This window comes from Myxine glutinosa, chromosome 1 (genome assembly GCF_964187855.1).
Source record: "Myxine glutinosa chromosome 1, kmMyxGlut1.1, whole genome shotgun sequence".
In the NCBI taxonomy this organism is placed as follows: Eukaryota; Metazoa; Chordata; class Myxini; order Myxiniformes; family Myxinidae; genus Myxine; species Myxine glutinosa.
In genome coordinates, this window is record NC_136261.1 from 29,966,781 (window position 1) to 29,994,040 (window position 27,260).

General features: G+C 44.3%; 1 protein-coding gene across 1 annotated transcript in view; it reads left to right on the forward strand.

Annotated features, from left to right (window-relative positions):
* The window catches only part of LOC137422332 (protein kinase C alpha type), a 179,016-nt gene that overhangs the window by 39,246 nt on the left and 112,510 nt on the right, over window positions 1–27,260 (forward strand). Inside the window, exon 2 of the mRNA XM_078770250.1 lies at window positions 24,908–25,019. Within this exon, the coding sequence (XP_078626376.1) occupies window positions 25,007–25,019 (13 nt within the window). The 5' untranslated portion in view covers window positions 24,908–25,006. The remainder of the gene's footprint in view (window positions 1–24,907; window positions 25,020–27,260) is intronic.

The window sequence follows — 27,260 nt, forward strand, 5'->3', positions numbered from 1 at the left end:
GACGAAATGCAGTTTGGATTTATGCCAGGAAGAGGAACAACAGATGCGCTTTTTATTGTAAGGCAGTTGCAGGAGAAGTACGTGGAGAAGAGGAAGAAGTTGTTTCTTGGGTTTGTTGATCGAGAGAAAGCATTCGATAGGGTTCCACGCGAAGTAGTGACATGGGCATTGAGGAAGTTAGGAGTAGAGAATGATTGATCAGAGTAGTGATCGCAATGTACGAGAGAGCGCGCACAGCTGTAAGGACGAAGGACGGGAACAGTGGCGAGTTTGAGGTGAAGGTGGGCGTGCATCAGGGGTCAGTACTAAGTCCACTACTATTTGTAGCTGTGATGGAGGTGCTGGCTCGGAATGTAAAGGAGGGTTTACCGTGGGAGTTGTTGTATGCAGATGATCTGGTGTTGATTGCGGAAAGTATGGATGGACTGAAGGAGACGATGAACAAGTGGAAGGAATATATGGAGACAAAAGGTCTGAAGGTGAATATTGGAAAAACGAAGGTGATGGCAAGTGGTAAAGCATGTGGTGAGGTGGAAAGAACTGGGAAGTGTCCGTATGCTGTGTGCAGGAAGGGTGTCGGCGTGAACTCCATTCAATGTACAATGTGCGCAGAGTGGGTTCATCAAAAATGTTGTGGTCTGAGAGGGTCATTAGCCAGTGTGGCAGCTACATTCAAGTGTAAGGTGTGCACAGAGGGAGCTGTATGTGGAGGAAATGTTGAGTTGGATCTTGGAGATGGCGTGAAGGTGGAAGGTGTGAAAACATTTTGCTACCTAGGAGACATGTTGAATGGAGAAGGTGGATCAGACTCGGCAACAGTTGCTGGAGTGAGATGTGCATGGAAGAAGTTTCGGGCACTGAGTGGCGTGCTGACGAGGAGGGGAGTGTCGTTGAAGCTGAAGGGAAAGGTGTTATGCTGCATGTGTGAGAAGTGTTATGATTTATGGGAGCGAGACATGGGTAATTAACGTAGAGCAGCAACGAAGGGTGGAAAGGGTGGAAATGTGAATGGTTCGGTGGATGTGTGGAGTATCGTTGAGAGAGAGGAAGACAAATGATGAATTGCGAAAGATGATGGGAATAGAGCCTGTGATGGATGCTGTGAAGAGAAACAGGTTGAGATGGTTTCATCATCTGTTGAGGAAGGATGATAGTGACTTGTTGAGAAGAGTGATGGAAATGAATGTAGAAGGAAGTAGAGGATGGGGAAGACCGAGAAAGACTTGGCTGAAGGTGGTAGAAGAAGAAATGCGGGCAAGGGGGTTAACAAGGGGAGATGCAGAAAATAGGGCAAAATTGAGAAATTGTCATGGGACCTACAAGGCTAACCCCCGCTCTAGCAGGGAAAATGGTCTTAAAATGCCTGTTGTTTGTTGTATATACACACACATATATATATATACACACACACGTGGGTTGCCCACAAAGTTTTGCAACACAATTACACTCCTCATTTTTCTACATACTCTCCGTCAACTTCAACACCCTTGCGCCAGCGAGAAACAAGAGCATGTATCCCCTTCTTGTACCAGTCTGAATCCTGCACTCGCAGCCGCTTCTTCAATAACCTCATAATCACTCAAAAACCTTTTCCCACGGATGGCATCTTTGAGGGCTCCAAAGACGTGGAAATCTGAGGGAGCAAGATCTGGGCTGTATGGTGGGTGGGGAAGAACAGTTCATCCGAGTTTTGTGATTGCTTCTTGTGTTTTCAAAATTGTGTGTGGTCGTGCGTCGTCGTGTTGAAGGAGGATATCAGCACCATTTTTGTGAAGTCGAACTCTCCTAAAACGCTTTTGCAATTTTTTAAGAGTTTGAATGTACAGATCTGAGTTAATGGTTTTGACCATGTGGCATAATTTCTCCCAAAATCAACCCCTTCTGCATCCCAAAAAACAGTGGCCATGACTTTCCCTGCTGAAGGGGTAACCTTAAACATCTTCTTCCGAGGAGAATTTCCATTCCATTGACTGTCTTTTGGTCGCCGGTTCAAAGTGATGTGTCCATATTTCATCCCCAGTGACGATTTCATGACAAAAAGCTTCTTTTTTTTTTTCTTTTTTTTTGTATACAACATCGAGGCTCGTGAAAGAGCTAACAATAATCACACAGAAAGTCAAACCGACACATAAAACACAAAATAAGGGGAGCGGCAGACAAGATGGGGAGAGAGGGGGAAGGACACAAACAACATTTGAGAGCAGGGACATCGAGAGAACTGTGGGAGGCAGAGGGCTTGGGGGGAGGTGGGAGAGGTATAAAACATATGGACACTGCAAGGACTTCCAGAAAAGAAGTTGGAATTTCAAAAAAGTGGATCTGGGGTGACTTCAGCGATTGCGATTATTCAGCAGAAAATTTGAGAATGGCGTACTTGCAATTCCTTAAATATTTAACTTGCACCTTCATTTCTGGGAACACACTGGGAGAGAAAATCTGAACACACTTCTTTCCACAAAGTTTTGTGATCATCGGTTAGGCTTCGTGGAACCCAACGTGCACACACTTTTGAATATCCTAAGGCATCAATAATGTTGTTCACACTTCCCTTGTATACTGAGAGCTCAGTTGGAAGCTTTCTGGTTGTAATCCGTTTGTCCTTTCGAATGAGTTCATCAGCACGTTGAAGCATTGCCGGAGTGACTGCTGTTGTTGGCCGGCCAGAGTGAGGCGCGTTACTGAGATCCGCCTGGCCTTTCTCAGAACCCGCAATTCGTGAAGCCCAACGACTAACAGTGCTTTTATCAACAGCTTTGACTCTGTATACATTTTTTAACCGCCTGTGAATGTTTGCTACTGATTCCTTCTCCACCACAAGAAATTCAATAACAGGCCATTGTTCAAAACGCTCATCACCACACAGTGCCATTTTGACGACCCCCTGCGCAAGCGCTAGAAAACGTATTGTTCCGCGGCGTTGCAGTATTAAGCCGGACATTCAAAATTAACTACAGAATAAGTTGCAGACATTTCCTGTTGATTTTGATTGAAGTATTGAAAGTGTTGCAAAACTTTTTGGGCAACTCTCATACATATACCATGCACCGCTTCAATTCATTAACTTTCCATTCACCACATTGGGATTAAAGTGTTATGGTTATATTTACGATATTATTATTGTTATTATTACGAAAACGATACTACTGAAACGATACACTATTGTATTAATAAACCTGGGCTTAATTTGTTTTAAGCGGTCCAAAGGTGAAGCATAATGCCTAAGGCCTATACGTACCGTATTGATGGAAGAGCCGTAACGTCTATGCTTTCGATATTTGATGATCATTTTAACAATCGGTTTGTTTGTGTTTCACACTGAATGAAAAACTAAAATAAATAAATAAAAAAACAAATGAAAAACTGAATCCCGGAGGTCATTTGAAACCCCTTGGTGCTCATGGTTGCGTCTTTGCTGTGAAATGCTCTCCCCAGCAGAGGAAACCTACAGCGACAGCTACTTTTATTCTGAAATAATCAGAATCACTACAATTGAACACAGATGGAGGCCAATTAACTTGGTTTGTTATTTTGAACGTGATTGGTTACACCTGAGCTAATTTACAATTGCTATTATAGGGGGGGGGGGGGTGGGGGGGGACACTTATCCAACCAATATAATCTAGTTTTGTAATTTTAATTAATTTTCTGCAATCTGTAAACTTTGATTTTCACTTGGAAGTTGTGGCTTACGATGTGTAAAAAGGGAGGGTGGAAAAAGTCTGATTTAATGCAATTTAATTCCAGGCTATAAGTATAAGGCAACAAAAGGTGAAAATAAATAGGGTTGTAGGCCAAATTCCTATTCCCTAAGTACCAACACCGCCTAGGAAGCAAGGAAATAATCCCCACCCGAATCACGGTTATAGGTGGAAACGCCAAACGATAGCGAACCGTGACCCGAGCCGTTATCAATGGCTAAACCCGATCCGAGCGGTTCCTAATCGTGCCACGCTTACCCAATGGAGGAAATCACTGATACGGTCGAATCAGGAAGAAACAAGGAATAACAATTAGTTTATTACACTATGTACAATGAGAAGAAGAAGAACACACAGTGCAGTCTTATACAGTCTTATACTTATCCCAGGACACGGGCCCGTTTCACACTCAGACACACTCACACGCGGATTGCAGATGGTCAGGTTGATGGTCAGGGATGATGTCCAACAGCTCGTTCTCCGGTCCCCGACACACCGCAAAGAAGATGGTCAGGACGGCAGAGGCTCCCCGCGGGTCGTTGGCGCGGATCGGACAATTACGGGGCGAACGGTAAGCTGGGCTTGGCGGTTACACTTGCGGTCACGGCCGCATACGTAATAGATGAACAGGCGCTATATGCGCTCCCAATACAAGTTCATAGGCGCTCTCAATACAAGTTCAATAGCAAAGCGCCTCTCCCGCAGAAGTCCTGACAAGGGCAGTCCTTCGCTTCAGTCCTCCGACAGTCCTCCTAATACGAGCGCTGTTGCGTAAGTCCTCCTCAAGGGCTTTGTGCGTGCGCTTTTATAGGCACGCCCTTACCACGCCCCTCACGCCATGCCCTTAGAGCCCTGATTGGTTATGGCTCTTACCGTTGCTGTCTCCACCGCTTCACCCTTGACGCCGCGCTCCTCCCTCTCTCAGGCCTACCTCGTGTCCCTTGACTAGTGAGAATCCTAATGCGAGGTGCAATAGCCAAAATGGGGCGCGGGATGGATTCTGCCCAACGAGGTAGATTTGGAGGGTGGAGGCAAAATGAAAGGGGGCCTATACTTATTTCTTTTACACAACGCAGATGTTACTAGGGAAATGGCCTAATACTCACATAGACTATGACATAACTAATATCCTAAATGGGCCTACGTGTTGCTTGTGGACTAACTAGGGGGCAAACCTTTAACCTTTAATGATGTTATATGTACACTCTCAAAACCGCAACAATACATATGTATGTAATTACTTTGTATAAATTTGTGATGTACAGTCACGTGAAAAAGTAAGTACACCCCATGTAAAGTTTTGACTTTTTCAACATATTTCAACATACAACTATTTGATCTTCATTTCAACAATATTGATAGATAAAGGTGATATAATACAACAAATATCATGAAACATTTACATTTTGTAGTCCATTGTATAATTTAAATAGACATAAATGCAAATTACACATGTGGAAAAAGTAAGTACACCCCTACATTTATCACTACTTCAAATACCTAAATTTAGAATCAGGTGCACCAGCTCAGGTGCAAATGATTAGAACATCATTAGAGAGGATCTTGGAGGAACCTGTCTTATTTAAACCTCAGACATTTCGTTTGGTTTGCTCTTTGTTGTTGAAGTGTGTGGCGTCACAATGCCTAGATCAAAAGAGCTCTGAGGCCTTCAGAAAGAAGGTTATAGATGCCTACGAGTCTGGGAAGGGATTTAAAAAGATCTCCAAACAATTTGAAATCAATCATTCGACTGTCCGGAAGATCATCTACAAGTGGAGAAGATTCCAAACAACTGCCAACTTGTTCAAGCCAGGCCGCCCCAGCAAGTTCAGCCCGAGAGCAGACCGCAAGATGCTGAAAGAAGTCTCTAAGAACCCCAGAATGTCATCACGGGACCTACAGGAAGCTCTTGCCACTGTTGATGTCAAAGTGCACGAGTCTGCCATTAGAAAGAGGCTGCACAAATTTGATCTACATGGGAGGTGTGCCAGGAGGAAACCTTTGCTGTCCAGAAAGAACATCAGGGCAAGACTAAAGCTTTCCAATGAACACCTAGGCACAGACCAGCACTTCTGGAACAATGTGCTCTGGACAGATGAGTCAAAGGTAGACCTATTTGGCCACAGTACCAGAAGACATGTTTGGCGAAAACCAAAGACAGCATTTGACCACAAGAACCTGATACCAACTGCAAAGCATGGTGGTGGAAATATTATGGTTTGGGGCAGCTTTGCTGCATCAGGGCCTGGGCAGCTCACCATCATAGAATCCACTATGCATTCTTCATTGTACCAGAGGGTGCTTGAGGATAATGTGAGGCCATCTGTCGGAGAGTTCAAGCTCAACCGAAGGTGGACCTTGCAACATGACAATGACCCTAAACATACCAGTAAATCCACCAAGGAATGGCTGAAAAGAAAGAAATGGAGGGTTCTGGAATGGCAAAGTCAAAGCCCAGATCTAAATCCCATCGAGATGTTGTGGGGGGATTTGAAACGAGCTGTGCATGCAAGAAACCCCTCAAACATCGCACAGCTGAAAGAATTCTGCATGGAGGAGTGGGCAAAAATTTCTCCCAGTCGATGTCAGAGACTGGTAGAGTTATAAGAAACGCCTACTTGAGGTTGTTTCTGCCAAAGGGGGCCATACCACCTATTAGAGCCAAGGGTGTACTTACTTTTTCCACATGCGAAATTTGCATTTATGTTTATTTAAATTATTATACAATGGACTACAAAATGTAAATGTTTCATGATATTTGTTATATTATATCACCTTTATCGATCAATATTGTTGAAATGAAGATCAAATAGCTGTATGTTGAAATATGTTGAAAATGTCAAAACTTTACATGGGGTGTACTTACTTTTTCACGTGACTGTACATGTACGTTTCTCCCTCCGTCTCCACCAATCTCCCTCCCAGTAAAATTAAATAACACTTCCTCTTCGTTACTTTTGATTGATGGGTCAGTGAAGCTTTATGCGACCAATCCCTTTTTGGTTTTGCAATTGGTGGCCTTGAATTAATTGAACAGCTTCTTTAAAGTTGTAGTTTATTGGGAAAGTATGTGATTTCGTCCTGTTGAATTATTTATCGATGTTTGAGTGTAAATCTTGGCATCGGGAGATCCGCTGTGGTCTCAAACCAATTGCATTAAATCCAATGAATTGAAGAAGGAAACCCTCATAAAAGGTCCGTTTCGAGGCCAGAAAACAAGATCTTCTCCATTCACATTCAAAATACGGAAAAGAAAGAAATATTTCCCCACATTCCCCATTAAGACACATATTCCCTGTTTGGTTGCAGTCCACAACAATCGAAGCAACACAAACAGCTGTAACATTTCCCAGCTGCATCTGTGTTGCATTGGTTATTATGGGAACTGATTGATTACACAGTAATCATATGATTTGAATTCATGTCGTAGTAATTAATACCATAATTGTTTCTATTTTGTGCCTTGTTCTCGCGGTGTGTTGTCTTGGAATATGCTTCTATAAATTGAGAAGGAAATTTCATTTTGAGAATATATACTGCATGACTGGATGACAGGGCATTCAAAATGTCCCTGGGCTTTCAAAAAAGAATGTACTCATAATATTGTCTGAGAAAGCTTTCAGGAAGGGGGGCCTGAGATTTGGCGGACCTGGGTCGGGGGGGGGGGGGGAGCTGAGATTTGGCAGGGCTAGGTGGGAAGGGAGCCAGGCATTTGGCGGCCCCGAGTGGGAGGGGAGCCTGGGACTTAGCAGGCCTGGGTGGGGGAGGAGGGGCCTCGGGTGTGGCAGGCTTGGGTGGAGCGGGGGCCTGAGAAAGATGAGGACTGGTGTGGTGATGCACACATGCATGCACATGCGTGTGCTTTGGTCGTGGTTTGCACGTACACATGCACGATCGTAGTTTATACACATGTTTGGCATTGGTTTTTTATTTATATTTTTATTATTATTCTTTTTTTTGTATACAAGATCGAGGTTCGTGTAAGAGATAAAATCAATGACAAAAAACATCAACGGACACATAAAACATATTATAATAAAGGGAGCGGGAGACAACATGGGGAGAGAGAGGGAAGCACACACGTACAACTGCAGAGAACAGGGACATCGGGTCTGATAGTGTGGTGATGAGACACAGACTCTGATAGTGTGGTGATGAGACACAGAGTCTGATAGTGTGGTGATGAGACACAGAGTCTGATATTGTGGTGATGAGACACAGAGTCTGATATTGTGGTGATAAGACACAGAGTCTGATATTGTGGTGATAAGACACAGAGTCTGATATTGTGGTGATGAGACACAGAGTCTGATATTGTGGTGATAAGACACAGAGTCTGATATTGTGGTGATAAGACACAGAGTCTGATATTGTGGTGATGAGACACAGAGTCTGATATTGTGGTGATGAGACACAGAGTCTGATATTGTGGTGATGAGACACAGAGTCTGATATTGTGGTGATGAGACACAGAGTCTGATATTGTGGTGATAAGACACAGAGTCTGATATTGTGGTGATAAGACACAGAGTCTGATATTGTGGTGATGAGACACAGAGTCTGATATTGTGGTGATGAGACACAGAGTCTGATATTGTGGTGATAAGACACAGAGTCTGATATTGTGGTGATGAGACACAGAGTCTGATATTGTGGTGATGAGACACAGAGTCTGATATTGTGGTGATGAGACACAGAGTCTGATATTGTGGTGATGAGACACAGAGTCTGATATTGTGGTGATGAGACACAGAGTCTGATATTGTGGTGATGAGACACAGAGTCTGATATTGTGGTGATGAGACACAGAGTCTGATATTGTGGTGATGAGACACAGAGTCTGATATTGTGGTGATGAGACACAGAGTCTGATATTGTGGTGATGAGACACAGAGTCTGATATTGTGGTGATGAGACACAGAGTCTGATAGTGCGGGGATCAGACACAGAGTCTGATAGTGTGGGGATGAGACACAGAGTCTGATAGTGTGGGGATCAGACACAGAGTCTGATAGTGTAGGGATGAGACACAGAGTCTGATAGTGTGGGGATGAGACACAGAGTCTGATAGTGTGGGGATCAGACACAGAGTCTGATAGTGTAGGAATGAGACACAGAGTCTGATAGTGTGGGGATGAGACACAGAGTCTGATAGTGTGGGGATCAGACACAGAGTCTGATAGTGTGGGGATGAGACACAGAGTCTGATAGTGTGGGGATGAGACAGAGTCAGATAGTGTGGTGATGAGACAGAGTCTGATAGTGTGGGGATGAGACAGAGTCTGATAGTGTGGGGATGAGACAGAGTCTGATAGTGTGGGGATGAGACAGAGTCAGATAGTGTGGTGATGAGACAGAGTCTGATAGTGTGGGGATGAGACAGAGTCTGATAGTGTGGGGATGAGACAGAGCCTGATAGTGTGGGGATGAGACAGAGTCTGATAGTGTGGGGATGAGACAGAGTCTGGCAGTGTGGGGATGAAACGCAGAGGCTAGTAGTGTGGGGATGAGACAGTGATAGTGTGGGGATAAGACAGAGTCTGATAGTGTGGGGATGAGACACAGAGGCTGGTAGTGTGGGGATGAGACAGTGATAGTGTGGGGATAAGACAGAGTCTGATAGTGTGGGGATGAGACAGAGTCTGATAGTGTGGGGATGAGACACATAGGCTGGTAGTGTGGGGATGAGACAGTGATAGTGTGGGGATAAGACAGAGTCTGATAGTGTGGGGATGAGACACAGAGGCTGGTAGTGTGGGGATGAGACAGTGATAGTGTGGGGATGAGACAGAGTCTGATAGTGTGGGGATGAGACAGAGTCTGATAGTGTGGGGATGAGACACAGAGGCTGGTAGTGTGGGGATCAGACACAGAGTCTGATTGTGTGGGGATGAGACAGTGATAGTGTGGGGATCAGACACAGAGGCTGATAGTGTGGGGATGAGACAGTGATAGTGTGGGGATGAGACACAGATAGTGTGAGGATGAGACACAGAGTCTGATTGTGTGGGGATGAGACAGTGATTGTGTGGGGATGAGACAGTGATAGTGTGGGGATGAGACAGTGATAGTGTGGGGATGAGACACAGAGTCTGGCAGTGTGGGGATGAGACAGTGATAGTGTGGGGATGAGACACAGAGGCTGGTATTGTGGGGATGAGACAGTGATAGTGTGGGGATGAGACACAGAGGCTGATAGTGTGAGGATGAGACAGTGATAGTGTGGGGATGAGACACAGAGGCTGATAGTGTGGGGATGAGACACAGAGTCTGGCAGTGTGGCGATGAGACAGTGATAGTGTGGAGATGAGACACAGAGTCTGGCAGTGTGGGGATGAGACAGTGATAGTGTGGGGATGAGACACAGAGGCTGGTATTGTGGGGATGAGACACAGAGGCTGGTAGTGTGGGGATGAGACAGTGATAGTGTGGGGATGAGACACAGAGGCTGGTAGTGTGGGGATGAGACACAGAGGCTGGTATTGTGGGGATGAGACAGTGATAGTGTGGGGATGAGACACAGAGTCTGGCAGTGTGGGGTTGAGACACAGAGTCTGGTAGTGTGGGGATGAGACAGTGATAGTGTGGGGATGAGACACAGAGGCTGGTAGTGTGGGGATGAGACACAGAGGCTGGTAGTGTGGGGATGAGACACAGAGGCTGGTAGTGTGGGGATGAGACACAGAGTCTGGTGGTGTGGTGCAGAGGTAGCGCTCCTACCTTTTAGTTGAATTGTCTGGGTTTCATTCCCGGTCTATAAATATTAACTGTCTGATAGGTGCTTTACATAGCGCTCTGTCTCTCAGATGGACATTACGCTGGGTGTCTCATTTGCTAGCATTACTTGTTGGATCTTAAATATCCCATGATGCCTTTCATGGAGAGTAAGCGAATTATCACTGGCACCTTGAACAACTTACAAATTCCGGCCCTGACAAACTCGAGATGAATGTCAAGTCTGTCCAAATGTTCCCCTACCGCTCATCGCGCTCAAGGGGGCATTCATGGTGGCCGTCAACGAAGTAGTTGTACTTGGAGATTCGGCAGTGGAGTGACACCTTTGAAGATACCTTTGCTAAATCTTCTCTCCATGACGAGCTTGTTCCTTACTTGCTCAGTCTTGTAATAGTCAAGTCTCAGTCTTGTAATTGTAATTAAATTGTAATTAAATTGTAATTAATTGTAATTAGTCTTAACGTTTGATTAAGAATATCATTCATTGCTTCAATTTGTGGTTTTGACAAGCACATCATCTTGACATGTGTTTATGTTGTGAGCGTGCTATTCAGTCACATGGTGTCACCACTTGCAGAGCACCTGCTCTGCTCATACAGACTCATTCGTGTGAGTCGGATCCATTTTTGTTGAGCAGCATGAATTGGATTTTGATCAAGCACAACCACAAGTTATTTATTTTTTACAAAGTACCCCACCAAACGCAAAGGCCCCAATCTCCTAGTCTTAGCTTTGCAGCTGGCTTCCCAACCAACTACTGGCTCCTTCCCAGCTCACTGACACTCCCTGTGCAAGCAGCCAGGCCTCAAGTTGGAATGCAGGCGAAATGTCTTGTGAAATGTTGTTTGGCCTTTCAGCACAGCCACAAACTTCTGGGTTTACCGGTTTTAAGGACATTTTCAAAAATCTGGAATCGATCGATTGATCTCTCCAGCCTGATCGATAAGGCCAGGCCTTTGCGTTCACTACTTTCTGACATTATTTTTGAAGAGAAAAGGTCACTTTGTGTTCCTGCAACAGGAGAGCATCTTTTATTGCCACTTCGTTGTGTGTTTTTCCTCGACTGTGGCAACCGATCCATCCGGAAAAAAAAAACAGTCATTATTTTGTGACCAATGGGGGTCTTTTCCATGAGAAGAGCCTCTGCTTGGCAGCGCATATGGAATGAAGAGATTACTGGCGGAGATGCATCTGCTCTTGCATGCAAACATGGAAATTGGAGAAACGCGAAACTTATAATTTTCAAATTACACGACTTTGTGTGATAAATGCGTTAACCTCCCTCATTAAGCCATTATTGTGTGAATGTGCACTTGGAAGATTTGGAGATCATTCATTCATTCATTCATTCATTCATTCATTCATTTCGGTTTATTGAAATAATTAAACACTGGACAAGGCAGTTCGAAGACTGAAATTTGTCAAGTTTGCAATAATAAAAGTATTTCATAAAACTTACAAATGTATATAAAAATAATAATGATCATATAAAATTGCATTAATAAATTTAATAAATATAAAATTACACAAGCCAGGAGACGACGATGGTTCACGAGCGAGCGGTATTCAATGACAAAGGACGGACTATAACCGAAACAGGCCCGGAATGTCAAAACGAAGGTTACTGACCTTGAAATGAGATAGAAAATAATGTATAATCAGTTATGAGGTTAGTTAGCTACACAATACCGAAAATTCGGTGAAAAATGAAATGAAAAAAAAAAAAATGAAAAAAAAAATGAAAAATGAAAAATCGAGGTCCGTGGGGCGAGCCACATGACATTGGCCTAACCAAATATCGAAACCCCTGTCAGATTCCACCAAACAGATAGACACACACACACACACACACACACACACACACACACACACACACACACAGACAGACAGACAGAGACACACACACACACACACACACACACACACACACATACAGACAGACAGACACACACACACACACACACACACACACACACACACACACACAGACAGACAGACAGAGACACACACACACACACACACACACACACACACACACACATACAGACAGACAGACACACACACACACACACACACACACACACACACACACACACACACACAGACAGACACACACACATGACGAATATAGTAGTCACTTGATAACTCGAAGAACCAATTAATCAAAATATCAAAACAAGTATATGGAATAAATAAACATGCACAATCAAACAATAAAAAACAAAAACAAATTCTACCAACAAAATAACCGAAAATACCAGAAAACTTCAGAAGATCAACAAACATATTATGCATGTAATTGATTTTATGCACCTACATAACAGAATGAAGCATTTCAATCAAAAAGGAATTGTTGAATTCTTGTATCTGAGTATTACACTGAGCATCATCGACTTCATTCTTGAAGAGGTGACACCATTTTGATGATCATTGTGATGAATATTATTATTGTTTCTTATTTTTGGGAGAGCGTGTTCATCCCGGCCTTAACGTCGATCCCCTTATCTTCTGGACGCGGCTTTCTTCCTTTGGGGCTTGTTGGATGCCCTGTTATCTTCCAGATAGGCGTATTGTACGTGGGATAGTCTGTACGAGGCAGTAACGTCTTTTCGACCCTGTTTGCAACAGACAAGGCAGAGGATGGGAGTGGCTGCCAGGACTACAAACCTCTCCATATTCGCGCGAGCACCAGCAAATGCTACGACAACGATTGCGCCCACCTCCAACACCATTGGCAACCATTTTGCAGCTGTACCAACAGACATTTAAAAAAAAATTTTTTTTAAACCTTTCTGCATAATTTCGAGTGAGCCCACACTTTAAACAGCCACAGCAGTATGGTGCAATGCTTGCCAGCTTCGCTGCCCACCTTTGAGTTATCAACAGTTGCTTGGCTTTCGTACCTTTGTGACGTGCATTATTCAAAGCCAACCTGAGCTTTATGCCTGAAGCCAATTGCTCTTCCGAGGATTCATAATATTAGTTCCCTTGCAACGAACTCCAATGCAGGAGGAGGCCAAGAGGCTCATGAAGCCTGTGGGGTTCGAATCGGCGACATCCCAGACCCAGTGCAGGCACTCTAACCCTGACGTCACAGTCTAGTTACCTTGTGCTCGCGAAGCGAAAGCAGGATTAGGCATTCGGTTGCGTTCGTGTGGTGTGTCTGCATTTTTAAAATTCATTTTCTCGGCAGTTGTTGGTCCGATTGACACGAAATTTTCACCATCGGAGCACTTCCTCCTGTAGAATATTTAATGATAATTATGACGTTATAGGTCACGTGGTACAGGATCGATCTTGGAAAAAACCGAAAAACGTTGCACCTCTATATCTCCAAAACCGTTCCATGGAAGAAAATGAAACGTGGCTCATTGTAAACATCTCTGCATGCGGAATATGTGTTGTTAACGATGACGTCATCGGTGCCATAATTATGACGTCATAATTCGACAGGGACAACGCTTCGTCTGAGCAGCTTGAAATTTATTGACCGTGACCTATGCAACAATTATATTAGAGAATATAAATTTATGACGTCATCGCTCAACGTGGTCTGGCAGCCATATTGGATCAAAGAAAAAAAACAAACCTTCAAAAACAGAAGAGTTGGCTCGCACCAAGTGGACTGCGGGTAAGTTTTGTAAGTATAATATGAATATAGTTAAATTAGTAATTGTTTCCTTTTGCCAAATTTTGCCATTCCTATTTCATGAAGATCTTGGGCCTTGGAATGGAGACCCACACTGACTAAAACTGAAACCTCACACTTAGTGCGGATCCGGGGTGGTGGTGGGAGGGGGCCTCCGGCACGAAGCCCCCCCCCCCCCCCTAAAATCCACCAAGCCCCCAAATTATTTTTGATGTGCATAGAACTGAAGATTTGATTTCAGAATGCAGGAAACTGTCTCCTGTGCAGTAAATTATTCCAAATATTTTCCACTGCAAATCGTTTAATAACGCATGAAATGTGTGTTTCCCAATCACGCTGTTCATCTTTTCAGCATGCTTTAAACGCGTTTCCCAATCATGCTGTTCATCTTTTCAGCGTGCTTTAAACGTGTTTCCCAAACGACCTGTTACTGGATTTTGTCGCCGGTTGTGACCACAGTGCGGTCATTCTTGCTTATGTAATGATTTCAATCTCCTTTTTTTTATTGAACGAACAACTCCATGTATTTTTTTTCTCTCTTTTCTTTTTCTATATAATTCCAGCATATCCGTTGTTATCACAATATATATATTGTGGGGATCTCCAGACAGACATCTCCAGACAGACATCTCCAGACAGCTCTCCAGACAGACAGGAGAAGCCAGTTCTTCTCCAGACACGCTCACGCCCATCAGGACTGTCCACACAGAACCTTGATGCATCGCTGAAAGCGACCTCGTTCCACTGCGCCAAGGTCCACCGCTGATGCTGCTGGCACCATCTCTGTCGGTTGCGGCGATGGGCAGCCGTCATCGCGGGGCCTCTGTATGGTCTTCTGGCAGTCAGACCATAGTCATGCAGTCGTCTTCGTGCAGTATCATTGGAGATCCGTGGGTTTGCACGCCCCGGAGTTTCTGCCGCAGTGCGGGATGCTGGACGGAATCGATCCCGCAGGTGACTTCGGACCATCTGCCTGTCCTGCCTTGCAGTGGTGACTCTTGGCCTCCCTGATCGAGGTCTGTCATCTGCAGAGTTGTGGAGGGTGTCTGTGTCCACCAGGGCCGATATCGTCTGGTGTGAACAGCCAAGGCGACGTGCCACCTCACGGTAGCTCAGTCCGCCTTGCAGCATGCCCAGGGCACACTGCCGTTGATCCCTTGACAATCGTGGCATGTTGATTGAAATGCCCATTTTGCACTGGCCTTTTTAAAGCCAATATCAAGACATCACGTGCAGCTCATTAAAATCATCCCGTACCCCTTGGCTAATCACTGACAGTCAAAACGGCTGTTCAACAGCTGTGCTATGAAGTGACCATTGAAGGTTCAAGTGACCATCCGTGACCGTTTTGTCAGACAGTGAGGACACTATTGTCCACAAATAAGTTCACACATTTACTACACGCAGTGTTATTGTTGATATTTAAAGGTTTCAAAGGTGGTAAGTTTCTTTTGCGTTTCAGTATATATTGTTGCGGATCTCAGCGCCGGCCTTTCCCCTTACCAAGGGGGGGGGGGGGGGGGGTTAGTCCCCTTGTCTTTTACGAGCCGACGGGACCCGGGACCTATGACGTCACTCCTGGACAGCGCGAAGTAGGGTCGTAGGACTAATCACTAATACCTAAGTACTCGCGCCGCCCAGAACCGAGGAAATAAGCCCCGCCCGAATCACGGGTGTTGGTGAAAACGCCAAGCGGAAAAACACCATCGGACCCATGACCCGAGCCGTTATCAATGACTAAACCCGATCCAAGCGGTTCGTAATCGTGCCACGCTTACCCAATGGAGGAAATGACGGAAACGGTTGAATTTGGAAGAAAGGAATAACAGAATTTATTTACACTTTGTACAAGAAGAAGAAGAATACACAGTGCAGTCTTAAACAGTCTTAACTTATCCCAAGACAAACGGGCCCGTTCACTCTCAGACACACTCACACGGGGTTGCAGACGAACAGGTCGATGGTCCAGGGAGGGCGTCCAGGCAGCTCGCTCTCCGGTCCCCAACTCGCACCGCGAAGTAGATGAACCAGACGGCAGCGGCCAGGAGCTCTCCACGTGTCGTTTGGCGCGCACTGGATTATTATAGGGCGGACGGTAGGCTGGCTTTGGCGGTTACACTTGCAGCTCAGCCGTGTACGTAATAAGCGAATAGTTCGTAATAGTTCAATTAGCGCGAACAATGCGCTTCACAATCAAGGCTCGAAAGCATCGTGTGCACGCCAGTCCTCTTAATGCCGTTCTCACACGAAGGCTCCGGATCAGTTCTCTCAATGGCAGTCCTCTTCCAGCCAGTCCTCTCACAAAGCGCAATTCACCCAACGAGTCCTCATATATCCCTTCATAAGCGCCTCTCCATTCTCATCTCTCAACTCAGCCCCCTTCTCATCTCTCCACTTGCATGCGAGTCCTTTCAATACCAATGCCTGGCTCCAGTCCCTTGTAAGCGCCTCTCCCTTCTCATCTCTCAACTCTCGTGCCGACAAGTCCTCGTATCAGCCAGTTCGCTCAGTCCTCTCGCACGAGTCCTGTTCAAAGGCTTTGTGCGCTGGCTTATATAGCCTTGCCCAGCGAACCCTCTCAAACTTACCAGACGTTTCTTGCCTCGCCCTATCAAGCCATGCCCTCTCAGCCCTGGTTGGCTGTTGTTCTTACCGTCACCGCCTTCTGACACGCTGTTTGACGCAGCCACACCTCGACCCTCGCGCTCCGCCCTTTTTCCAGGCCTACCTCGTGGTTACCCGACTAGTTTGAGTGAGCAAAAGGCAGCTAATGCTGCTGGCAGCCAAAGCGTAACAAACTGCTGCGGGTAGCCCAAAGCGTAACAAATTGAGGGATGCCAAATGGGGCGCGGGATCGAGTTTGCCCATGATGTAATTGAAGGGTGGCTGCAAAATGAAAAGGACCTAAGCTTAATTCTTTACACAACGCAGATGTCACTAGGGAAATGGCCTACTCTTACACATACTATGACATTACTAATTCTAATGGGCCGACGTGTTGCTTGTGGACTAACTATAGGGGGGCAAACCTTTAACCTTTAATGGTTATATGTACGATCTCAAAACCTCAACACTATATATATATATATATATATATATATATATATATATATATATATATATATGTATATATATATGTATATATATATATATATATATATACATACATGGGGTATATGGGATTTTAATCTTGGCTCCCCGCATCATGAGCCAGGGGTTCCGATTGGAGCACCAACAGGCCTCGTCATCACATTTGCCAGTAGAAGGTTTTTGTCATATTGTAGGCTCATCACCAGAACTTGTTTTAAAACACGCTTGGTATTTTAAGTCATTATGCTGTGAGGCATATGCTATATTTAGCAGCATTGCAGAGCCTGGAATCTAAGAAAGTATTATTTTTGAATTCATTTTGAATTATTTGAGATGCTTTATTTCCCCGTTGTCAACATTGTGCTACTTATACCGGTATCCTACTTGTATATCCAGGTCCATTTTGAGACGAGACGGGAGCATTGTGAATAATCATTAGTAAAGGCTGAATATTCCCTGAGGTTTTTTACTTCGCTTTTGTACAGCTGGAGAGAGGTAAATGTGTGGAATGGTCTCCCATGAAAAGTTGTGGACTCCTCCTGCTCCAAAGTTCCTTGTGTGCATGTAAGGATCTTATTACCCGAGCCAGAAGAGAGTGTATTGCAGTTGAGTCAATTTGTCTGTCTGTCTGTTTGTTTGTCTGTCTGTTTGTCCACCCAGAATAAATATGATTTTTTCTGCAACCATTGGTCTGATTGACAGGAAAATTTTTTTACCATAGGTGCGCCTCCTCCTGTATCATTTTTAATGATGATTGATGTCATAGGTCATATGGTATGGGCACCATCTTGGAAAAACCGAAAAACTTTGCACCTCTTATATCTCCAAAAGTGCTGCATAGAAAAATTGAGACATGGCTCATTGTAAAGAACTCTCTATGGGGAATAACATATGTTAATGTTGATGTCATGGGTGCCTCCATTATGACGTCATAATTCGACAAGTACAAAAATTCATCCTATCAAGATGAAATTGATAAACATTGATAAACATAAACATTGATAAACAAACATTACTGCTTTACACAAAAAAGGTGCAAAAACAGATCCTTGCAATGACAGACCAATCAGCCTGCTCCCAGTTATCAGCAAAGTCGTGGAATCCATCATTGCTTCGGATATCAAATCCTTCCTCTTCTCCAATGGCTTGATCTACGATCATCAATTTGGTTTCAGACCAGGTCACTCTACTCTGGACATGCTGCTTCTGCTGTCTCAACAATGGATGGAGGTCCTCAATGCCAAACCGGAAATTAGAGCTGTCTCCCTCAACATATCACGTGCCTTCGATACGGTCTGGCACCCCGCTCTGCTCACCAAACTCTCCTCCTTCGGTATCCATGGAAATCTCCACGCATGGCTGGTGGACTTCCTCTCTAGTCGTAGTCAACGTGTGGCCCTCAATGGGTTTCTCTCATCTCCTCTTCCTGTTCAGGCTGGAGTTCCCCAAGGCAGTGTTCTGGGCCCTGTGCTTTTTCTGGTCTTCATCAATGATCTCTCTGACTCTCTTGAAAATCCTCTCTATCTCTTTGCTGATGACTCCACTCTCTGCCACTCCATTCCTCATCCCTCAGATCGGCAGTCTGCAGCCTCCTTACTCTCTGCAGACCTGGACAAAATCACAGACTGGTCAAACAAGTGGAACATATCTTTCAATCCTGACAAATCTCACACTCTTGCTATGTCTCTCCGAAAAGACCGACTGGACAACCCTCCCATCTACTTTCTGAATAATCCTCTCCAAGAAGTTCTGTCACTCAAGCTTTTGGGTCTCACTATCTGCCATGATCTTTCCTGGGAAAACCACATTTCCAATCTGGCTTCCAAAGCCAGTCGCCGACTCGGCATCCTCCGTCATGCGAAGTCCTTGCTAGGCACACCTGAGCTCCTCACCACATACAAGGCTTTCATCCGCAGCTCAATGGAATACTGCTCTCCCCTCTGGGCCGGTGCTCCTGCCTCACACCTAGCTTGGCTTCACCCTGTTGAAACCAAAGCTTTCAGAATCATTGGAATCTCCCGCGATGAAGCCAACTCCGAGGGCCTTTCACTCACTCACCGCAGGCAGGTTGGTGGTCTTTCTGTCTTCTATCGACTCCTCTCCGGCCTTGCTCCCCCAGCTCTCTCTGGGCTCTGTCCCCCTAATATTCCTAGAGGTCGCACAAGATCTGCCAGCAACCCTCTTATGGTTAAACTGCCAAAATCAAGGCTCTCTGCTCACCTTCACTCTTTCATGCCCCTTTTCTCCCACCTCTGGAACAAACTCCCCCACTCCCTTCAATCCCACTCCTCCCTTCAGGTCTTTAAAACAGCTGTTCACCACCATCTCTTATCTTCCCCCATCCAAAACCTTGATCTATCCTACCCCCGCTAATTCACCCCAGATACACTTTTTTTTTTGAAATTCCAACTTTTTTCCTGGAAGTCCTTGCAGTGTTGATATGTTTGAAACCTCTACCACCTCCCACCAAGCCCTCCCCCTCCCACATTTCTCTCGGTGTCTTGCTCTCAAATGTTGTGTTTGTGTCCTTCCCCCTCTCTCCCCATCTCGTATTCCGCTCCCCTTATTTTGTGTTTTATGTGTCGGTTGACCTTTTGTGTGATTAATGTTAGCTCTTTCACGAGCCTCGATCTTGTATACAAAAAAAAAAAAAAAAAAAATTATTGAGTGTCATTTTGGCATAAATTGGTGGAGAAAAAAATTATAATGATGACGTCATCGGTCACGTGGTTTGGTCGCCTTCTTGGAAAAACCAAAAACATTTGCACCTCTATATCTCCGAAAGCGCTGCATAGAAAAAAATTGAGACATGGCTCATTGTAGAGAACTCTCCATGTGGAATAACATCTGTTAATGATGATGTCATTGGTGCCTCTATTATGACGTCATAATTTGACGAGTCCAAAAGTTCATCCTATCAAGATGAAATTTTTTGAGCATAATCTTGGAATAAATTAGTGGAGAAAAAAAAAATGATGACGTCATCGGTCACGTGGTTCGGCCGCCATATTTCTTTTTACACAAAAGCCTTAAAAACCACTGAAAATACATCCTGGCGAGGGTTTGCAATCTCTGCTCTTTCTTGTTTATTTTGTTTTAATGTTGACAAGAGGGCCTGCCCTCTTTTATTGTCCTCTTTTATAGCTTTTGCCCTCTTATATATAGTACTGTACTGTGCTTGCTTTTGCAACTAGATGATCCGAGATTTGAAACACGATTGAATCTTTTCCAACTAAAACACTGCTAACAGAGAGCACGGTTGTGGAGTATGCCATTGTTTGGAGGCGACTTTAGCCTTGTTCTTTGTCCTTGCAATTGCTTGTGGATGTTTAACAATCCACTTTGTATTTTAAAAAGGACGGCCTTTGGCTAACCGACTTAAATTTTCCATAGGTGTCAAGAAAATATTTGGCAACTTGTGTTTTGCAGGGTGTTTCAAAAGAAACAATACAACAAGAAACTTAACACCTCTTGTGAAAAAGGTTGTCTTTCAGAGAAAGCAATTTATTGTCAAATACAACAAAGACATATCGGAGGAAATAGAAGATTTGATATTGAAAATTATTGAAGTTTCAGCATTTTTTTTTTATCAATTGCTGAAAGTTTGACCTGTGCATTTGTAGGCAAATTTGAACGTGTTTACACATGTTTTCAAACACTCCCTGCAGTTTGTCAGGATGTTACGGATAGCCTCTGAAAGGTTAGCTTTCGGCTCGTCTATCGTACGGGGATTGTTTGCATCGACCGTGTTTTTTTAAATCTTTTCCCACAGATAAAATTCAAGAGGGGTTAAATCAGGATGAGGTGGCCAGAGACCATGAGAAATTATGTGATCTTCAGGAACTGTATTTACTGCACGTATGTTTACATGTGCTGTGTGCACTGTTGCACCGTCCTGGTGGAACCATCCTTCTCGTTTCTCCTCTTCAGTCAGTTTGTTGAAAAACTGCTCCAAAATATCATTAATGTACCGTTCGGAATTTTTATTTGAACATTAACAAACACATCAAACATAAGTACAGTATTTAGTTCAGTGCGCTGTTTTTACTTTTGAAATACCCTGTATAACTGCTACTGGGTATCACGAGGCTATGCGATTGGTTTGTTAAATAATGTATAGTTAAAGATGAATCCTGCGGACTAGGAGATGCAAGACAAATTATTGTCTACCTTTTTTGCCTCATTATTTTTTGGGGTTTTGTTGTTTATTTACGGTACTTATCCTTTTTTAGCGAGGGTGTTGCCATGCTTTTAAAAACCCTTAGATTCTAATCGTGCACTTGGGCTCTTCCAGCTTAAGCGCTGCCTCCCTCTGGTGACAGCAAGCATAAGCAGAGAGATTCCATCAGGCTTTCAGTGGTCGATGTGCACATTGTAGTCTGCCCACTGCATTGTGAGGTTTTCTTGATTTTTATTTCTCTTTTGGAACCAAAATATTCTTTGCAAATATTTGTGGCTGGTAAAGTGAAAATAGTGATCCGCTGGGATTACCCAGAGGTGGTGCACTTCCCTCTGAGGTGTCTGGCCTGGGTTCAATTCTCAACCCGACTATAAAACTGTCAGATTGGTGTTTCATTGGCAGAGCATTTCATCCTTAAGTGTGCTTCAATTTAGTGGTCAGGGTGTTTCCTCAAATGGACGTCAAGGTGGGGATCCGTCTGCTCGCACTATTTAAAATCATTTGAAGCAGGTGGGCGGACGTTAAAGATGCCATGGTGTCTTTCGGTGAAGAAGGGGCAAGTTATCCCCACACCCTGTACAAAGTCTAAATTTCTGCTGAGAAGGCAATTTCAAACCACCCAGCATGACGCTCCTGGCTACAGGTAGTGTGAATTATTCAGCTAACTTCCAGCTTTGGATTTGGTTCGGGTACTCGCACACTTGCACACAAAGACCGACTATTATGGAAAGATACCGTGGATTTTTTAAAACTTGCACAGCAACCGAGATGTAGATGGGACAACTGCCTTTTTGTCCCCCAAAGGATGACAAATTCAACTAGATCGAAGTCGATGGCACGTCATCGCAAACCCCATGCTTCCCACCTATAAAGCAAAGTTGAAAGATGGCAAAACGTTCCACCAAGAATGACCCAATATCAAATTTATTTTTCCATTTTGATGACTATAACCCCAAACCTGAGTGTGGGGATAAAAATTGTTGCGTCCCACTGCTGGCACAGCACCAGAACGGCAGTTTATAGTTGAGTCTTCAACTGTGAAGGATTTAAACCATACTCCATTAGTTGAATGGGTGAGCACATTATCAACTGCGTTATCATTATCAACTTCATCATCATCATCTTCAACTGCGTTATCAACTTCATTATCAACTGCGTTATCATCAACGTTATCATTATCAACTGCGTTATCATTATCAACTGCTACTGCCTCAGATCGGCAGTCTGCAGCCTCTTTACTCTCTGCAGACCTGGACAAAATCACAGACTGGTCAAACAAGTGGAACATATTTTTCAATCCTGACAAATCTCACACTCTTACGATGTCTCTCCGAAAAGATCGACTGGAAAACCCTCCCATCTACTTTCTGAATAATCCTCTCCAAGAAGTTCTGTCACTCAAGCTTTTGGGTCTCACTATCTGCCATGATCTTTCCTGGGAAAACCACATTTCCAATCTGGCCTCCAACGCCAGTCGCCGACTGGGCATCCTCCGTCGTGCGAAGTCCTTCCTTGAAACACCTGAGCTCCTCACCACATACAAGGCTTTCATCCGCAGCTCAATGGAATACTGCTCTCCTCTCTGGGCCGGTGCTCCTGCCTCACACCTAGCTCGGCTTCACGCTGTTGAAACCAAAGCTTTCAGAATCATTGGAATCTCCCGCGATGAAGCCAACTCCGAGGGCCTTTCACTCACTCACCGCACGCAGGTTGGTGGTCTTTCCGTCTTCTATCGACTCCTCTCCGGCCTGGCTCCCCCAGCTCTGTGTGTGGTCTGTCCCCCAAATATTCCTACAGGTCGCACAAGATCTGCCTGCAACCCTCTTATGGTTAAACTGCCAAAATCAAGACTCTCTGCTCACCTTCACTCCTTCATTCCTCTTTTCTCCCGCCTCTGGAACAAACTCCCTCACTCTCTTCAATCCCACTCCTCTCTCCAGGTCTTTAAAACAGCTGTTCACCACCATCTCTTATCTTCCCCCATCCAAAACCTTGATCTTTTCTACCCACGCTAATTCACCCCAGATCCACTTTTTTGAAATTCCGACTTCTTTCCTGGAAGTCCGAGTAGTGTCCATGTGTTTTTTACCTCTCCCACCCCCATCCCCCTTCCTGTGCCTCCTCCCCCCAAGCCATCTCCTTCCCACAGATCTCCCGATGTCCCTGCTCTCAAATGTTGTACTTGTGTGCTTCCCTCTCTCTCCCCATCTTGTCTCCTGCTCCCTTTATCTCATGCTTTATGTGTCAGTTTGTCTTTTTGTGATTAATGTTAGCTACCTCAGCCTCGATTTTGTATACAAAAAAAAACAAAAAACCTATTCATCACTTGTGATATCACCACGTTTTAGTGAATAATTTGGTGTCTTCCGTTGCTTTTTGAAGCGGAAATGGTTCTGTCCTTGCTAAACAGTTATAATTGTTACCCATGTAGCGGTTACCGCTGGATGCACACAATTGCCTTGCACCGGCCAGAACACGGCCAGACGCGCCTCTCCCGGGCATGCCCGGACTCACTGTTCCCGGGCACGCCCGAACCTCCCGGGCACGCCCGGTCTCGTCTTTCCCGGGCATGCCCGCACTCGCCTTTTCAGGGCTCGCCCAGAGCGTCCGGGCATGCCCGCTATCGCCTTTCCAGGGCTCGCCCAGAGCGTCCGGGCATGCCCGCTATCGCCTTTCCAGGGCTCGCCCAGAGCGTCCGGGCATGCCCGCTCTCGCTTTTCCAGTGCTCGTCCAGAGCGCCCGGGCACACCCAGCCTCGACTTGCCAGGCCGCAGCCAAACACGCCCGGGCAGGTCCAGACTCGCCTTTCCAAGGCTCGCCCTTGACACCCGGGCATGCCCGGTATAGCTTTTGCCGGGCAAACTTCCCGACATAAATGTGTATATATATTGCTGCCCGATAAACGGGCTTGTCAGAATACCTGAGCTGTTTTGTTTCAATAAAGCAACTCGGACGAATTCCGTCTTTGGTCGCGTCAATTCTTTCGACTCGCGTTGGAGCGCAGTTCCTTCACCCAGCTGATTACAGGTAGGTCGGCCTTCGATGTATCAGGTGATCTGAGAATTCCCTGTATTGCAGATGTTCCACTGATGACGACAGACATTATGGTGTTGCAGCTATAGACCCCTGCCTTGCTTGTTGAGCTCATGTTTTATGAGACGTAGTAGGCCTTATTGGATTCACAGATATTCGTCATGGTTGAAAGTTTGTAAGATTAATTTCACAAACTTGTCAGCGATGCAGTCCTTGGGCCTGAGAGTGAGGCAGGCTCTGTGCATCGTTTGAAAATTTGTTATCAATTTGAGAACGTCTTTCCACATTTTGATGTTCTACGTTCTCCAACTTATCAAAGAACAAGTTGAAAACGGCCAAGTTTCTAGATATGAACTCACTAAGTCTGGTTATTGCATTAATTTGTTTGATGAAGATTTGAGCAGCTTACCTTTTACTGTACAACCAGGCAAATATCGAATGTCGCTTTCTTGATTTTGCTAAAGTGTATTCAGCATTTTGAAGACCAAACTGATTAACAATCGCTACCCCATTGCCTTCCAGGATCCACGGAGCAAGCACAAGTTCAAGGCACACACATACAGCGGGCCAACCTTTTGCGATCACTGTGGCTCATTGCTCTATGGCCTTTTACACCAGGGCATGAAGTGTGACAGTGAGTTCCTTCGGGCAGAACAAGATGGGGACATTGCATTTCGAGTCACGTGAGAGATCTGTGGCACCACAAATATCATACGATTGTGGGGGTATAACGTTCATCCATTAGACTCAGATTAGGTAATAACCCATTTTTATTTGTCACATATGTTAACCTACGGGCAACCAATGGGATGCAGGTACAGCCCAACTCGCTTGTGACGTTAATATGAATATGACCATTTGTTGAAGGGAACCAAATTTGGCTCTGAATTTGGCAAATTTTACGGAGTCCAGTCCCGAGTGCGCATGCAAATTCACCGTAAAGCAATTCATTAAATCCGCCAGTCAAACAAAATTGAAAATCATTTCAAACAGGAAACGTACTTTTTCAGGACATCATAAAAGGCACAAACAACAGGAATGAATAACTAATTACTAATGTAACCTGTTAAGTAAGGTGGTGTAAAAGAGGATGCGTCAATGGCGGTGAACGTCCGATTCAGTGGAATTTGTTTGTTTTATTTATATGGCCTTTAAAACTTTTACTTTATTTCAGTTGAATTATATATTTGAATACAAGAACACAAATGGCCTTTTTTGCACCTCCAAAAAACTCCAGTTTAGCAGTACTTGGGGAAAACTGTCTACTGCCTTGACGAATCAAATTTGCCACGTGCGCTCGAAGGGCGGAGCAACATTGAGATTCAGACAAAAATGTCGGCGCCTAGCAATGCAACCACAGAGCGAAGGTCTGTTTGTGCATCTTTTAGACCCTAAATGTCTGTCTTTTTAAGGTATCATTTTCTCAAAGATCGTTCCAAAATCAACCGTTTCTCTGAGAAGATTTGGCAGAAAGTTCAGCGCTGGACTGTTCCGTTTTACCCATCAGCTTTGTGTAGTTGCCATTGCTCCTGTTATTCAAAGTTCACAAACAAAGCCAATTTAGATCATGCTCAGAAATGCAAAGCAAAAGTTGGAGACCCTTTCATTGTCCTTTTTCTCAAGACTACGTGGGGTAAGGTGTTCTATGAACTCTCTATAATTACCTCCGCCACCAAAGATGGATGGAGGTTATGTTTTCACCCCTGTCTGTCCGTTTGTTTGTTTGTTTGTGAACAAGATATCTCAAAATGTTGTGGACGGATTTGGACGAAATTTGGCACAGATGTAGCGTATGTGACAAGGACGAAATGATTAGACTTTGGTTAAGATCCGGATTCGGATCAAGCTAGTAAAAAAAATTTCAGTGATTCTTAACCATTAGGACATGGGGCCAAAAACGATACGTAGCAGGATATCTCAAAAAGTTATGGACGGATTTGGACGAAATTGGTGGACAGGTTGTGTGTCTGACAAATACAAATAGATTCGATTTTGGTGACGATCTGAATACGGATTCGGATATGAGAATGATTTAATTTTTTAGTGATTCCTCACAACTGAGAGATAGGGCCAAAAACGATACATAGTGGGATATCTCAAAAAACTATGGACGGATTTGGACGAAACTTGGTGGACGGGTTGTGTGTGTGAGAAGGAAGAATCGATTCAATTTTCTTGAAGATTCGGAGCCGCATCCGCCTAGTATAATTTTTTAAGTGATTCTTCACCATTAAGTGACATGGCCAACCAGGTGGAGGTAAGCTCTCTACTAGGTGCCGTTCTAGTTTGACCAAGTGAGTTTCACCTCAAAACTCCTTAGATAAGTGGGGGAGATTAATTTTATGTTAAACCACTGATTACATGCAGGTGAAACATATTACACTTTTTTTTGTAACCTTTCAATCGAATAATTTGCTCCTGAAGTGATTTCAGGTTAATTCGGGAAAGAGTTTGAATATTTATGTAACTGAGAAATGAACTGATTTTCTCTGTTAATCTTACTTGATAATTGCACTGGTGATGAAAAAGACGCACAAATGACAATTATTTGGTGGGACTAATTGGAGCCATTATTGTATAGTAGTTTTATGCCCTGGTAATTATTCTGAAATCAATTTTTTAAATACTCTAAAATTAATGATTTTATGTTGGTATTCTGGTAAGTGATCACACTGTGCACGCAAATCATTGGATACTTTATGAATGTCCTGATTCAAAAAAGTACAATGGGCTTTCACACTGTGAACCCACAGATGGCGATATTGCTCTACTCTGGCACTGAGTTTAGCCTCTGAAATTTTTCTATACTGTATGTATATATATATATATATATATATATATATATATATATATATATATATATATATATATATAT